The sequence below is a fragment of the Oreochromis niloticus genome, linkage group LG9 (genome assembly GCF_001858045.2).
Source record: "Oreochromis niloticus isolate F11D_XX linkage group LG9, O_niloticus_UMD_NMBU, whole genome shotgun sequence".
In the NCBI taxonomy this organism is placed as follows: Eukaryota; Metazoa; Chordata; class Actinopteri; order Cichliformes; family Cichlidae; genus Oreochromis; species Oreochromis niloticus.
This window is the reverse complement of record NC_031974.2, coordinates 21343223-21359715: the sequence shown is the minus strand read 5'-3', so window position 1 is coordinate 21359715 and position 16493 is coordinate 21343223. Positions and strand designations below refer to the sequence as shown.

At 43.9% G+C, this 16493-nt stretch overlaps 1 protein-coding gene across 2 annotated transcripts in view; it reads right to left on the bottom strand.

The window, feature by feature from the left end:
* Positions 1-919: 919 nt before the first annotated feature.
* The window catches only part of pola1 (polymerase (DNA directed), alpha 1), a 56202-nt gene continuing 40628 nt past the window's right edge, over positions 920-16493 (bottom strand). For both annotated transcript variants that reach the window (XM_005471767.3, XM_003443582.4), the window contains exons 36-37: positions 12460-12556; positions 920-1948 (exon numbers count right to left, since the gene is read on the bottom strand). In XM_005471767.3, coding sequence (XP_005471824.1) covers positions 1812-1948; positions 12460-12556 — 234 coding nt within the window. In that variant the 3' untranslated portion in view covers positions 920-1811. The remainder of the gene's footprint in view (positions 1949-12459; positions 12557-16493) is intronic.

Genomic DNA, 16493 nt, shown 5'->3' with positions numbered 1-16493 from the left:
AATGCACACGGCAGGATGGAGTAAAAAAAATTCCCTCGACTGTATTAACACAAAGGAGAATTCTTGGGAGGAAAAACGCGAGAAACACTCGAAGCAGCGGGTTACATGTTGAACTTTAAGTAGAGCTGAGTAAATACAGCCAGCATTTAGTACGCACAGGCTGGCATTACTATAGATTAACATGCATTTGGGCAAACGTTATAGTTTAATCCCTTTGGTGTGCTTGCACTGGGAGCAATCAGTGAGCAGGAATGCTTCGTGCACCGGGATTTAACTGGGTAAAATACCCTACCCTCAAATGATTACCTAGAAGAACAAACTAACATGTCAACATACAGGCTTATAAAATGTCCTAATAGAAGGCTTTATGTCTTCTCTCAGCTCCTGATTAGACTGTTATTTCTGGGACATGACTTTTCTGTGTTGGTCTTTATGTGAAAATATTCAATCATCAATCCATCATCACTCCAAGCCTTAAGCTCCAGTTCTCAGGAGTGCACACATTCTCTTTCAGAAGATTAAAATATTCATGTATAGAATATTAGGACATTTATTTCATTTAGTACTCATTATAGACTTTATTAGCAGCAGTTTGATGCAGGAGCAACATTATCAACACTACATATAACCTGCTGCAGCAGATTCTATATGATTCTGAAGATGCGGAGCAAAATGACGAGCTACATCAGGCTCTGGACACAGATTACTGGGTAGTATGATTGATTCATTGTTGCTTTCAGTTGTCCTGTGAGCAAATGATGCTGAACGATGCTCTATTTAGCTACCCAGATGTCCCAATGTTGTGAACATTTTTTCCCCCCATTTAATAAATCTGACTTTTATCACAGTGCCATTACACTGTGTAGTGGCAAACCAGGATCTCCCCCACCCACTCCCCAAACAACACAGGACTAACTTCTTATCCATTTAGTCTTTTATTGAGGTTTCAGTATGAAAAACATTAAATTGTTCAATATCAAAATATTCTGATCATTACAAAGAAACAGGACAAAAACCCCACCGAGAGATACAACTCTGTTACACAGAAAATTAAATGCTTTAAAAACACAATTTGCACAGAGGAGGAAGGGCAGGAGAGAGAGAGAGAGGGGGGAAAGGTGAAAGAGACGAAATGACATCAGTTAAACAGACGCGGTGGAGGAGAAGATCAGCTGTTCGATACTGGGACAAAAGAGCGAGGGAGCAGCGCGTGTGGCCTCCCTCACCCCGTCACTCCCTGCATCCTCCTTTACTCTTTTCTTTCATCCACTGATCTGACTCACACACACACACACGCACACAGACACACACACACACAGGATGAATGGTAGTAATCAGAACAAGTGTCCGATCGCTGCAGGCATCCAGTGGTCTTAGAGGCTGGGGTCACTATCATTGGGTAATTAGCTGCTTTTGGACTATACTGGCTGCTCTGAGGATAAGTCATTTTTACACTCTCACACTTACACACACACACACACACACATCTGGGCACAGCTAGCCTCTGCACGCACAATAGGCTGTCATTTAGGTATGATTGCTGCTCCCCTTTACCATACAGAGCCAGGGTGACGGGGTCAAATAAGAGAGAGAGTGTGTGTGTGCGCGGATGGGGAAGCTGTGATTGGGTTTTAAGCTATATTACAAGCCCATTAGCTGCAGGGTAGATGACATAAGGGTTAGGAGGCTGAGGTCTATATGTGGAAACTGCAAACAAAGAAAACATGTGGTTGTATGTGCATATGTCCAGCTTTTTGTGTCAGAAACTGGAGCCTCTTGGTGTTGACGTCTTCATGGAGGTTTTTGTTGTTTTACTTGAGGGAGGAGAAAGCCTGGAAGAGTTTGGCCAGGTTAATCTCCGAGTACCCGCTGGACGCCAAGGCTTTGTCTGGTACTTCCTTTAGCTTCCGATAGACGTCTTTTTCTTGATTCATCTTGATAACAAGTTCTGGAGGAGGACAGAAAGAAGATTTGATATTGTTAGAGCTCTGTAGAAGATCATGCATGCATTTCAACCTAACTATTCACTCTTGGATGACTTCAGCTGCCCTCCAAACGTGGGATTAAGCTGTGCAGAGTCCTACTGTAGAGCAACAAAGAGCACAATGACTTTGTTTCTACTCATAAAAACTTAGAGTGTTTTAACCTTAAGTGGAGAGAGCTAACAGATCCAATGCTATCTGCAAGTAATGCTATCAAGTTTGAGGGCTAGGAGGGCGACCACACAGAATTGGACTGATGGGTCGATGGCGCACACACACACACGACCATAAGATCGATAGAAAACCCCAACGAGAGCATCAAGTCAATATTTTGCCCCCGTTATCTCTCCAGGTGGGCCGTAATAAGGCCAGAGAGAAGACTGAGCGGGCAGGGCGGCCACTACAACCAAATCTTTACGGTATTATACCAAGCGTCAAGTGTAGATGAAGTATCATGAAACCAAGTAATAACACAGCATCAAACCAATGAGTGCAGCAAGCGACATCAGGTATAACAGCGAGCTGATGCAGGTGAAGAAGCAGGAAAATGGGCACTGTGTTTTTAATCTTTTCATTTTCAATTATAGGGGAGAAAGAAAAAAACCCTCACAAGCCGCAGTCATCACTTTTATTCACTTTACTTGCAACGCTCTGGTCCTCGGAGCTTCAAATAAAAATCATTTAGGCACCAGCACCACTTATTTGTAAACAACAACAATCAGAGGGTGTCAGCAGCAAATTAAAGTCAATGAGCAGTGAGGCTGTGGAAAATTGCATGGGGCATTTTTTTTTTAAACTATTATTTCCTGACACTTTATAAAACAAATGATAAATTGAGTAAATAATTTGCATATTAACTGATTAAAAAGAAAAAAAAAAGCTGGCAGCAGCTGGGACTGTGGCCGTCTTCAGATGTTTAACTTTGGACGATTTCAGGAAGATCGCGCACGGATATTTTTCCCCAATTGTAGCACCCAGCAGGGGTCCGGGTGCTACATGCGCAGCCAAACTCATTCTCAGGACTGGAAATACAAACATGAGATTCACTTGCTAGCAGTGAATGCACCAAACAACAAAGACTTGGTGCCAAAGCAGGCTGGGAGCCGGCTAACGTCCAAGTGGACTACATCGGACATTTACGCTCTTGCAAGCACGTCTGGCGGGCGATGTCTTTAAGAATGAAGGGCTGCAGTGCATGTGTGAAAACTGCTTATGTCACCGCTCCCCTCAGCCCAAAGTGATGCGTTCACATTGCTGGTTTAGGTGGTATAATTCCATTAAATACTAAAGGCTTCATCTTTTTAAATGACCAAATGATTAAACGGACATCGATGTGATTAATTAAACAAAGTGTGTGCTTGTCTGTGTTTATCTAAATCACACACAAAGTCCTCCATATGGCCGACTGTCATGTCCTCGCCATCTCCACAGCCCTATCTCCTGTCTCGTCCTTCCTGCCTGCTGCATTAGTGGCTGCTGGATAAATACCAGCCCACCGACTGCCCAAGGGAACAAAGGTTAGATACACAGAGATCAACAGTGAGGCGCGCACACACACAAAATACATGACAACGAAGGTAGTTAAACACTTAAAAAGCACAATAACTCAGTCACTAAAGACATCTATGTGACAGAAACAGCAATCACACATGCATGTGCACACACACCACACACATATATAGAAGATGGTGTGGTTGACTTTAACACCAGCAGCCACTATTACCAGATAATCCTCACGTTAGCTAAGGATGGACAGGGATGGAGGGAGAAGAGAGGCAGGGAGAGGCAGACTAGTCTATTTATCCGGGGAATAGAAGGGGGGTGATGATGCATGATCAAGCGAAAGCAATCATGTCATCATTTCTGAAAGGTAGGAGAAAATAATTCTCTCCCCCCCCCTCCTCACTCCTTTCTCGTTTCCACCTCAATCACTGCGTGGCGAACGGATAAAAGAATGATTTAAAAGTCACGGAGAGGAAAAGAAAGAAGGAGACACCTTGCTGCAAGTCGGGGCACAGTAGGGAGTGCGGTTCAAATAAATAGATTCCCCCTAAAGAGTGAGCGTGAGGTGGAGGTGTGAGGAGAAGAGAAGGGAGGGGAGATGGTGATATTGGGAAGGCCTATATGTGAAGGGAAAAAAGGGGCAAAAATAGAAAAAAAAAAGAATGAAAAGAGGAACAAAGATATGAGAAAAAGCACACGCATCCTGAAAAGTTTGTCAAATTGATGAACCTGAATGGAAATTTGTCAACCAGGACACCATCTTTGTCTCCATGACACACACACACACACACACACACACACACACACACACGCACACGCACGTGCACATGGTCTCTCATGCGCGCACGCGCACGGTGAGTGTATCAGGGGTTATCTCTGCTCTAACTAGGTGTTGTCACACACTCGCGCACACGCTGGCGGTGCTGGGCACGAGTAGATCGGGGCTCTGCACGCTCTAACTAGGTGTAAATACAATAACAAGCCTGTAATTAAGTGAGCATGATGAAGTTAATGGAGATCGGCCATTCCGTCGGCCGCCTCCATGAATATTCTATTAGGCTGGTGGCGACGGGCAGCTGGAATAGCAGTTAATTTAATCACCACTCGGAGCACAGGGAAACTTCTTTGTGTGAGTGTAATTGCACAGAATGAATAATTGATTTGACAATCGCACCCGCGGATTTTGCCACCCCGCTTTGTATCGCCGGAGAAAGGGAGGGGAGGCGGGGAAGATGAGGAGAGAGTGAGGGAAGAAAATGGAGAGGAAAGAGAGGGAAAGGAGGAGAAAGAAGACAAGAGTGAGGGGAAAAAAAGAGAAAAAAAGACGACGAGTGGGAGGGTAGAAGAGGACCAAATGCAGAGCACTGAGAGGTGGCAGGGAAGCTGTCGGTAAATGGATCATTAGAAAAGCGCAGCTCAAGGACAATTTATATTTTATCAATGCGGCAAAATTACATTATTGCTCACACACGCAATCATACTGCCCACACTCAAGATTGAGACCTACGGAGGGTGGGGTGGGGGTGATGGAAGGAAGAGAAAAGCAACAGACAGAGGAAACGAGGGAGGAGGGAGATAAAAAGGGAGAGCGGGGGGGTGAGACTGAGAGAAGAAAAGTGACATGAAATGATTTGAAAGTCATTGATACGGGATGTTCCCAGCTAAGGAATGGACAGCATGTTTTTTTTTTTTTTTATCATAGCAGTGTGTGACTCGGCGCGTGAGTGTGTGTGTGAGTGCGCGCGGGCGTGTGTGTGTGCGCAATCTATTAGAGATCTCCTGCAGCGGATGAAATTACCTCCATGTTTTACTCAGTCGCAGCAATCAGGCACAAAAATGCAATGTACATGTAGATAAGACAGGAGCATGCTTGCAAATGTGCGCACACTCACAAACATACTGAAGCACCGCAGAGGACAAACACATAACACACAACACACACAAAAGCACACACACATGCGAGCTGATCAAATTACATTCTGCTTTGAATCAGAGCTCTTATGTAAAGCTATTTTCTTTTAATGGGCTTTATTATATATGTTCAGAATAATGGTAAACATTCAGCGTTTACAATGGTTGGACAATGCATAAATACCCAGATACAATCAAAAGTATGTGACACAACGGGCAGCATATCACGATGCATGTGTACTTTTAGTAAACAACGGGAAATGCAAACACAAAAGGATGAAGCCGCTGGCGTTTTATCGCGCTTTTTCAACAAGTTCCCTTCAAAAGACCAAAACCAACATCTTGTTAGTCATCTCTCTAACATATAAACACAGCTATCAGGAGTGCTGACAGTATGGAGCATGAAAGATTGAGAGCAGCCTGCTGAGAGTAGCAGTAGTAGAAATACTACCCCTAGTACTGCAGCTAGTGGTTTCCAGTGTTGATCAGTGTCATGGGCTTCTTGTTGTATTTTCCTGTATCCTCTGTTCTGTCACTATTCGCCCGTGCTAAAGTTCAGCTCGCAGTGCAATTAAATGAACCTGGAATTCGGTGAAGTTGAGAACCAAACATAAAAAAATCTCCCAAACAACCTTGATCTAAACAATAGAGTATACGGAGTTTCATCAGCTACAGACGAATGCACATTTCGTAGGCTGGTAAGTATTTTTATCAGCAGGTGTGCAGAATAGCAAAATGACATGAATATATGTTTATAGCAATAAAGAAACATTTCATGCTTTGCAAGCTGAGTGCAGGCAGGGTGGAGTGGATGGAGAAGCACGTCGGGAGTGATTTGCCACTGAAAGTGTGAAAGGAATATTTTACACGATGGTAGAGAGACGATGTACGTTATATCGGTTGGAGACGGGAGGCGGAGCTGGAGGCAGGTGAGTTAAAGATGCTGAGTTTTGTGTTGGCTGTGACGGAGATGGACACGATTAGAAATGAGTGTATCAGATGGACAGCTCAGGGACAAAGTGAGACATGCCAGACTGAATTGGTTTGGACGTGCAGAGCGTGTGTACTGGGAGAAGAACATGCAAGACGGAGCTGCCAGGCAAGAGGAAAAGAGAGAGGCCAAAGAGATGTGGCGAGAGAGGAGATGCAGGTGGTTGGCAAGACAGAGGTAGAAGCAGAGGACGGGAGGAGAAGCTGAAAGAAGAAGTCAGGCAGTGCTACAGTAAGGCTGGAAGAGTTACAGGGCTGGATGATAGACATTGATAAGGTGATAATACCTAAAGTATAAAAATAGATGGTTTTGTTTTCTCAGACATAACAATAACAGGAATCCCGAACTTAAACCTGCGACTTCTGCAACTTCAAAAACACTGGAAGAAAAAGAAAAAAAACAGCATAAAAAATATTTAAAAAAAAACAAAACAGATTTGACTGGTGATTCTATACATTTAATTAGATCACGCTTCACAACAAGCTCCCACAGGCGGTTTAAGATGACTGCCTAGTACATCGGCAGCACTTTGATCCTTAATGGGCCCAGCTGCCGAAAGATGACTCAGTTTGAGTAAGATTTCATTCTAAAATCTTGATTACCTTCAAGAGTCGAAAACAAAAACTTGAGCCCCCACAGAGCCAGACCAGCTCTTTTTAGTAGCAGCACCCTGTGTCCGCTCACCAGCCAGAAAGAATTATATTATTAAAGCTTAGATGGTGTTTGTGGAAAAACAATGCTCATAAATCAGTACTGGTATACAGTGACACAGTATAGAGTATAGGATCATATGTCTCCTCCCTGTAATCTGAGCAGTGCTGGCCCCTGGGTGTGTAATGCAGTAATATGGGTTATTACTACCCCAGGACTGAGGGATAACACAGTAAACCTATATTTTATAGCAGCGTGAGCGTGCGCATGTCTATATTTTGCTGACTTTGAGGAAACGAGTTGCGTGTGTTGTATATTAGTAATTTGCAGTGCTGTGCAAAAGTCTTGAGTAGGTACTAAAAAAAAAAAAAGTACCTAGTACCAGGTACTACCACCTAAATGAAAACCCTAAAAACAGAGTCAGCCGATTAATTCCAAGCAGATTTTAGTGGAAAAGGGCTAGTGGTGTTTTATTTTTGTATCCATTTTTGTATCCAGGTATCCTTTACTGCATTGGCAGTGTGTTTGGGATCACAGTCATGCTGAAAAATGAAGCTTTTGCTAATCTGACAATACTTTTTTGTATTAATATTTCCATCATTTTTGACAAGGTCGCCAAAACCATTGGCTGAAATGGAAGCCCACACCTTCGCACAGATGGCTGTGGACACCTTATGTCGCATCCCTCTCCTGATTGCCTCCGTACATCCTGATTTTAACTAAAAATTTCTAATTTGGACTCATCACTCCATAAGGCCTGCTACCACTGATTTTCAGTCCAGTTGTTCAGTTGAGTTGTTGTGTAATTAGAGATGCCTCAGCCTTTAAAAATGCCATCTTGACAGCCACCCTTCCACTGAGACCATTTCTGATAAGGCTTCAGCAAACTGCATAAGGATCAACTGGGTCAACCTGATCTCTCAGGTCCTATCTCAGGTCTTTGCTGGACCCCCTCCTCCCCTCCATTTTTCTTAAGGAAGCTTATTGACTATATAAGTTGTATACTTCTCCACTTATATATTTATATTTGTATTTTTGTGACAGGCTGATAATAAAGTGCCTTAAGATACAAACTGGTTGTTTGCTAAGTCATCTGTCATGTGTACACAACACTGAGTCATCCCTTAATATAGGTGCCTTTTTTTATGCTTGAATGACTCACAGGTCAGTGTCCAGTGTCACTGAAAATGGTCGGATACATGGACTGGACTGAAAATAAGTGACAAAGCAACCAGTGTACAAAGAAAAACTTTGAAAGATCTTCAGAAAACATGGAGGACTATTTCTCAAGACCACTTTAAAAGGTTAAAAGAAAGTCTGGATCCTTGAATGTGAATTAAAAGAAATGAAGGGTGGCTTGAGACTTTTGCACAGAACTGCAGCGGACACCATTGGTTTGTTAGTATTTCCAGACAGGATTAATGGATACAGCCACACAAAGCAAAACACTGTTAACACAGTGACGTATGTGTGATGACTGAAACATGACATGTTGAATTATTAACAGATCTTTCATAAATGCGGCCTCAATGTCATCGAGATTTTCACTTTCTAATTTAGATTAGTATTCCTAACATAGCTGTTTGAGAGATGTCACCTTGATGGTTTCCAGCATCAGGGCATTAGAGCAGCAGGAGAAGTTTGACCATGCAGGAGCTGCCTAATAGTTAATAGGCGAATCCCCAGAATCACGGCCATCACTGCATCTGTCATGTCAGTGTTAACTTTGCAGAGTGCTGGGCAGTGCAGAACAACACTGGGTGTGACAGACAGCATCCAGTCACACATTCTGTCTCTCAAACAGGTTTTAGGGGAAGAAGCATGAAAAGAGAAATTGGAGCAGTGGAGATGTGATTTATGAAACTAAACCATCCAAGTGTGGTGAAGAACAGCGGATTGTGCTGTGGTCTGGTGAGTGAGTAGAGTAACAGGTTAACATGACTTCCACTTGCAGTTAAAACCACCGTCTGGTGGTTCATCACATCCCTCCAGGACCCTTCTGATCTGTGTATCCCCTGATCTGTGACCCTTCACTGAGCCACTTTTTCTACCATGTCAAGAGGAAACTGGACCACTTCTCTCCACACTTGTAGCTACTCTTTGTACTCTACTACAGCTGCAACGTGCTCATGTTTAACCTGAAGAAACACAGCAATTATTAGTGTGATGTGTAATGTCTGCTACATTTCTTTTTTTATACTGACAATGAGCTCTTGTCATATTGGCAGGAATAAAATTTCTGGCCATGAGATCAGAACAGTGTCTGCACTACACTTTACTCAGTGTTGCTCTAAAGGGGAGCTAACAGTAGTTTCCTAGCTGAGAATTGACAACAAGCTGGTATCGACACAAATAATCAGGCTGAATTAATAAGCAGAGTTTTAGTTTTTGGTCTAAGTGGATCTCTGCACTTAATTGGAACATCGCATCACACAGCTCCTGGACAGCCTGAGATACAACCTGGTGGTGTTGGATGGACTGAAACATAATGTCCCAGTTTTTTTTTTTTGAAAATTGGATTCAAATCAGGCGAGTTTGGGGACCAGTCAGTGGTATCAATCCCTTTGTCATCCAGGAAATGCCTGCACAGATCACCACATGAGGCCAGACATTGTGCACCAGGAGGAACCCAGGATCCAGTGCACCAGGGTCTTGACAGTAGGTTCAACAATTTGATCCTGGTAGCTAATGGTAGTCAGGGTGCCTGTAGAAGTCTGTGTCCCTACAAGGATATACATCCACAGACCATCACTGACCCACCACCAAACTGGTCATGCGGAGCGATGTTATAGGCTCCACGACTTCTCCAGACCCTTTCACATCTGTCATATGTGCTCAGTGTGAACCTGCTCTCATTTGTGAAAAGCACAGGGTGCCAGAGGTTGACCTGCCAGTGCTGGTATTCTAAGGCAAATGCCAATCAGGCTCCACAGTGCAGGTAGCAGAGGGCCTACTAAGCCACCCTAATGAAGTCTGTTTCTGATTGTTTGGTCAGAGACATTCACACCTGTGGCCTGCTGGAGTTAATTTTATAGCTCTGGCAGTGGTCATCCTGTTCCTCCTTGGGCAAAGGAGCAGACACCAGGTTTGCTGTTGGATTAAGGACCTTCTACTGCCCTGTCTAACTCTCCTAGACTAAGTGTCTGGAATCTCAACGCTGCTGAGACTGTGCTGCGAGACACGAAACCTTTTGGCAATGCCACATATTGATGTGCCATCCTTGAGGAGGTGGACTACCTGTGGAACCTCTGCCAGGTCCAAGTATCTCCTATCAGTAGTAATATTCACCCAGAAAATGTGGAGGAAAATGTCAGCGGTCTGTAAATACATTCCCGTGTTAGGAGTTGTCTCATTGTTGGCCCTCTAATGCACCTGTTGTTAATTTCATAAATTCCAAAGCAGCTGAAGCTGATTAACAGCCCCCTCTGATACTTAACTGAACAGATCAATATCCCAAATCAAAAAGCTTTCAGGAATCATAAGTTAAGATGTTAAACAAACCCACAACCATCCAACCATTTGCTGTTTACCGAACGCTGTACAGTAAACTGTGAGTACCCTTATAGTGGATATACTGTACAGTATTGTGCTGTGAGATACAAAAATGAGAAACTGAGGACGAGAAAGTTCAAAGAGATCAAAAACACTGCAAAGCACAGGAGCATAAAGAAAGAGTCGAGGATTGATTGGCGACGATTTCTTGCATCTGGACGAAGACAGAAATAAAAGCAAAAAATGTAGGCTATAATCATGTTAGTCTCCCCCCACTCCTCTACAATGGTCCAATCCCTCCATTTTAGCTCCCTCCATCTTCTGAGTGGTCATCTGTTGATTACACGTTATATTTAACTCTGCTGTCTCACTCTTTCCCTGCCTTACTCAGGTCCCAGTGTGCACACCCGCAGCATTCAAGCATACATACATAAATAACATACATACATAAAAAATTTAATCAAATAAATAAATCACTCGGCCCAGCGGCCCTTTCTAATCAAGTGACATCAATCAGGGAGAACTATGGGTAAAGAGGCCTTGTGGCTGACGCCTACTGAGTGCGCCCAGATCACTGGAGTAGCGTCTATTTGAGTCCAAGGGGGGAAATATACGCTCCATGTCCCATTATATGAGAAGGGCTATCCTTTCGTCAGCGCGCCCATTACTCCCCCTATCATTTCCCCAAATCTAAAACCTGTTTTCAATCAACACAGCCAAACGAGTGCCTGTCCAAGAGAGGGGGAGAGAGAGCGAGCGAAAAGACCGAGAGAGCAAGGGAGAGAAAGCAGTAGAGATGGACAGTGAGGGTAGGGGTAGAGGCAGAGCGATGGAGGGCTCTCTCCTTCTTTCTTCTAGTGATTGGAGCGTTTTGCATTCTGTATGTGTGTGTGATTGAATCCGACTCCTAAATTAGGGCTGTCGAGTCGAGGAGCTGAATGTCCTTAACCCCCCTTCCCATATCCAATGCCCAGGCTCCGCTACTTTTGTGTGTGTGTGTGTGTGTGTGTGTGTGAGCGCACATGTGTGTGTGTCACATCACTGGTGAATATTTTAAGTGCAGCCTGGGTAAAAGGTTTATGTTGAGACATTGATTGCTAATGCTATGTTGTACATGTATTTGTGAGGAAGCTTTGTTAGGATATTAAAATTCAAAGTTCAGCAGTGGCTCTACTAACTTGATTTCACTTTCAGTGGCTGTATAGCAGAGAAGAAGGAAAGAAAAATGAATAAAATATGACTAAATTTACAAAAGCAGAGCCAGTTTCAAAACAAACACAAAGCAAAACTTTGGAGGACAACTGGCCCCAAAACTTACTTATTCTTTATCACAAAGAAATCAAAATACATCAATCAATATTGGTTGATGTATTAATTTGGCCTTAATTTTTCATTTGGCCTGTAGTGGGCTTCAATCATCACCTGTAGATTGTTTCGGTGTAAAAGCTGGCCCGTTTGAGACAGATCAGCCTTCCTTTGAATATAATGGAAGTGAATGGCACTTACCTTCTTGTGCTCAATGCACCAGTAAAAATAGTGACTCACAAAAAAACTAAAGTCCAAGCATCATATCGTGAGCATTTTCTTTCTACTGTCTACATCCAACATCTATGTCACTCTGAAGATTAAAACATCTGTACACCCATTACAAAAGGTTTAGCACTTTTAACACTGTGACAGGATGTAAACATTAATGCCGTCCCCCCTCAGCTGGTGGATGTAAACAGTAGAAAGACAATAGTTCCTGCATGAATGTGTTCACAACAAGGTTTCTGCATCATGTAACTAGTTATATTCTAGTAAAGGCAGACATTGCTACACAAGAGCTCTCTAAAACTGGGCGGCTCAAACCAAAACCACCTACAGGCCAGGTGAAAAACAATGAATTAGATTTATTGCAACATGTATGCTGGGTGTGTATTATCTTACTTCTTTCTTCTGGATTTAGTACTTTTGTGACTGCGTATTCCCAGTCAAAGATGAACCTGTAGAAGCACAGCTGGTTGTATAGGGCCTTCTCCGAGTACTGCAGAGAAAAAACAGACACACACAAAAAGAGTTACTTCATCAAGAAACCCCCCCGATATGGATTCAGGCAAAAGCTCTGTTGTTTTGAGGCGGATGAAGAGCCTTGTGTATATTTTTTTGCATGTGTGGAATACCCCTGTCACCACTAGTCTTATCCAGCCACCTCACCAACAACACTACTGCTTCATTTCTGCATTAATAAGTGATTAATCACCATTATTCACTCTGCCGAGAACGGAGTCAAGATCATGACAGGAGGGGAAAAAACCTATCCACAACAGAATAATAAAAGTGGTTTACCAGTTTGAAAAGCAGGCACATTAAACATAATTCTAAGAGGGTGCACCTAGCCCAAATGACTATACTTCCCTGAAAACATCTCCCTTCCTCTGTGTGACACAGTAAAGCGAGAAAACAAATTTGCTTGCTTTGTTAATCTCCACTGCAATTAAATGGAGCCACACGACAGCCTGCCAGAGGGAGAGAGGGGAAAGAGACGGAGAGGATGAGCAAGACAGAGCGGTGGGAGGGAGGGAGGGGAGAGAAAAAAAAGAGAAGAAAAACAGAGCAAAAGAAAGCAAGACTGGGAAAGAAGTGAGAGATGGTGAGAGAGAACGAAAAGAGGGGATCAGGCCTGAAATACCCTCCCTCATAATAGTTTGTTGTGATAAGCCATTGTGAGAGAGGCATGTGAACAGCCGAGGCTGTCAATTTGATTAGCCATTATACTGCATGTTTAATTGCAGTTATTGGCTCGTCATTTCCCTGCTACGCTGCAGAGGGCACGCTAAGCCCCGACCCCACACTGCCATCAGGTGTGCGCCGAGTGCTTTATTATTACCACCAGGAAGAATCCCCTGACAATCCCTGTGTGTCAGTATCCGTGTGTCTGTGTGTGTGTGTGTGTGTGTGTGAGTGAAGCGAGTATGTGTGCGCCCATTATACCTGCCAATCGGGAATGTGCGTAATTGTAATTTCAGTTTTTACTGCTGTGGCATAATCAAGTGGCAAGAGTATCTAATGCAGCTATACGCAAACTGTGTGATGTGTGAAAGCGAGTGTGTGTTTAATGGCTTTCTATGGCTTGCCCACATGGCACGCACAGCTGTTGACCGCTGATGCACTTGCCTAGTCAACAACCAAACCATGCGCATCCCATAATGGAGCCTCGGTTACGGTTGCCAAGGTTGAACAAGCTCGGTCGGTACACACACAGCGCGTCGCTTCTTCCTCTTTAAAAAAAAAAAAAAAAAAAAACCACAAAAAATGCACACGCACATGCACACACACATCTCACATTTGAACAATATAATGCTGATTGTGGGCGGGCCAGTCGCGCCGTACTGACTGACTGACAGGTGTCAGAAAGGCGTGGCTAAAATGTTACAGGATTGTTATTGAATTTAGAGCCCCTCAACCCCACCTCACTCTCTCCCACACTCACACACACACCTACCTCGTCATTCAGCTCGGCGCTTTGTTCCTGCACTGACACCATTTCAATTTGCTCCACAAATCTGCAGCATTTTCAGCCTGACTGCCTAAGGAGCAAACCAGCTGTGAAATTGCCTCTCTCCCGGGAGTGTTGGACCCCCCAGCCCCCACCTCGTACCGCTTGCTCCTTTGCCTCCCTCATCCCTGACTGACTACCCCCCCCCTTTCCCTTGCCTCCCCACAGATGCACACAACCCCGACCCAGCTACAAAACACAGTTACACCATAAGGAAGATGTGTCAGGAGGACGATAAAGTGGGAGAGAGGATATATACAATAAAAGGTAAAAGTAAGAAATAAGAAAAGAGGCTAAATCATACAAATTGATCCAAATCACAGAGCAACAGTCTAAAATGGCTTCACGCAATAAAACAAGCACTCAAGACTTCCTCAGTCTTAAAAACACCTGCCTCTATCTTTTACGTGACACCCGCGCGCGCGCACATATCCGACCTCCAGAGAACTTTTGCGCACTACACTGTCGCTCAGGTACACCAGTGAAGCAGTTAATGAAAGGTAGTCAGACAGACAATATTCTGCGAGCATGCGAGGGAGAGACGTTGCAGCAGGCCAAACAAAAACAAAAACACAGCCAGTTTTTTCCCCGCTTTTTTGGGTTACAGAGGCTGGAACATGTGTGAGCTGCTGTGAAACTACAAGCACCCAGTGGCTTTGACATGGCAGAAAATATCCCAGCACCGGTGACACGGACAAGGCCTCGGCTTTGCATGCTTCTTTCTGGCTTTGCTGCAAACATGCATTGTAAATACTGAGTCTACAAGCACTTGTGCTACTGCAGCTGCAGATAGAGAGAGGGAGTGAGAAAGGGAGGGAGATGGAGAGAAACAAACATACATTTTTCCCTCAGCTGTGAGGCCACAAGGCTTTAAAACTCTTGAGCTTTTTAGATGCGATGAGCGTTATTGCCGGTTGTGGTAGTCACGCCGATCAGCTTCACAAGACACCATAATGAGTCAATATATGTAAATCTTTACTAGGCAAACACGGCGGGAAACAAAGGCATTTAACTGGTGCTCTCGCCCGCAAGCCTCCAACGATTCAGCACCGGTAATTTCTCCCCATTGAAAGGCATAATTGCCTGCTATTTGAAGATATTCATGCTCAATTTTTGAAATTAATTTCAATTGGGGGGAAATGTAGAAATGTCAGCTCCAGTGAAAGGGATTTGATTTCAATTATCCTCGCTCAAAGGACTGTGATTTCCAAATACACTTAAGCAAAATTATGACAAGAATTTTTGTTCGGCAAAATTCAGTGTTTAAAGAGCGATTAGGCGATAATGGGGCAGCTTTGAGCCGGCAGTGAATGCAGCCGTCTCCCTCTGAAAGGCACTCAATTATCTCTGATTGCTCCCGCTATAATGTATCAAATAGAGATACCTGCTATTGCCGTAATTTGTGTGAAAATTAACATGCTGCAATTTCCACTAGAGGGAAAAAGGGAGCTCTAATGGGCGCCTGAGCGTACATCAATAAAACGAGGGGAGAAAAAGAGAGAGGGAGAGCGAGAGAGAGACAGAAAGGGAGGGTGAGAGGAGGAGAGAAAGAGAGCGAGCCAAGAGAAGAGAGAATAAGTGTAGGAGCTAAGGAGGGAGGGAGGGGAGGGAAAGAAAATAAAAAGAAAGGAACAGGGAAAGAAAGCATTGAATAAAGAGGTGAGGGGGAGGAGGGGGAAGGAAAAGTCAGGACAGATTTGAGACAGGGTGAGAAAAAAAATAGCCTATTTGAGTTAAGCACTGCAGAGGGAGCGAGAGGAGAGAGGGAGAGATGAAGAGTGAGGGAGAGAGGAAGAGAAAGAAATTTAATTTACTGAAAATATTACAAATTGCACCTGTGCATAACTCCCCCAAATTACCAACCAATCAAGGCAGAGTGCCTATTACTCTCCCATTACATGGAGATCAGATCACGCTCTGAATCTGTGTCCAGAGAGAGAGGGAGAGGGAGCGAGAGAAGGAGGGAGAAGAAGGAAGAGGCAGAGAGAGAGAGAGATAGAGATGGAGATGGAGGAAGGAGAAGAGAGAAGAGGCAGCCCCACAGTGACGGTAAATGTACCATGATGCAGAGAGAGAGAGAGACACGGGAACAAGGAGTCACAAACAAGATACTCCGTTTACGGAAGCTCTGGCACACACAAAAAAGTGCTTTTGGTGCAGCGTACACAAAAGTAGAACCACTAATCGTCTTTGTGGCTGTTGCAAATTTGAGACCGATAAACTATGATGATGCTGGCAGACGAAAAGCAGAAAGGGAATGTGTCCAGAGTGATAAAGCAGGCAGGATGCACATGAATCTGATGGACGTTTCAAAAGTAATCAGAACTTTAATGCATTTAAAAAAGAAAAAAGAAAGAAAAAAGGAGACCACCGCTCAGTGGAAATTGGCTAATTTCTCGTCTTCTTCTTTGCTAGCGTGAGCAGT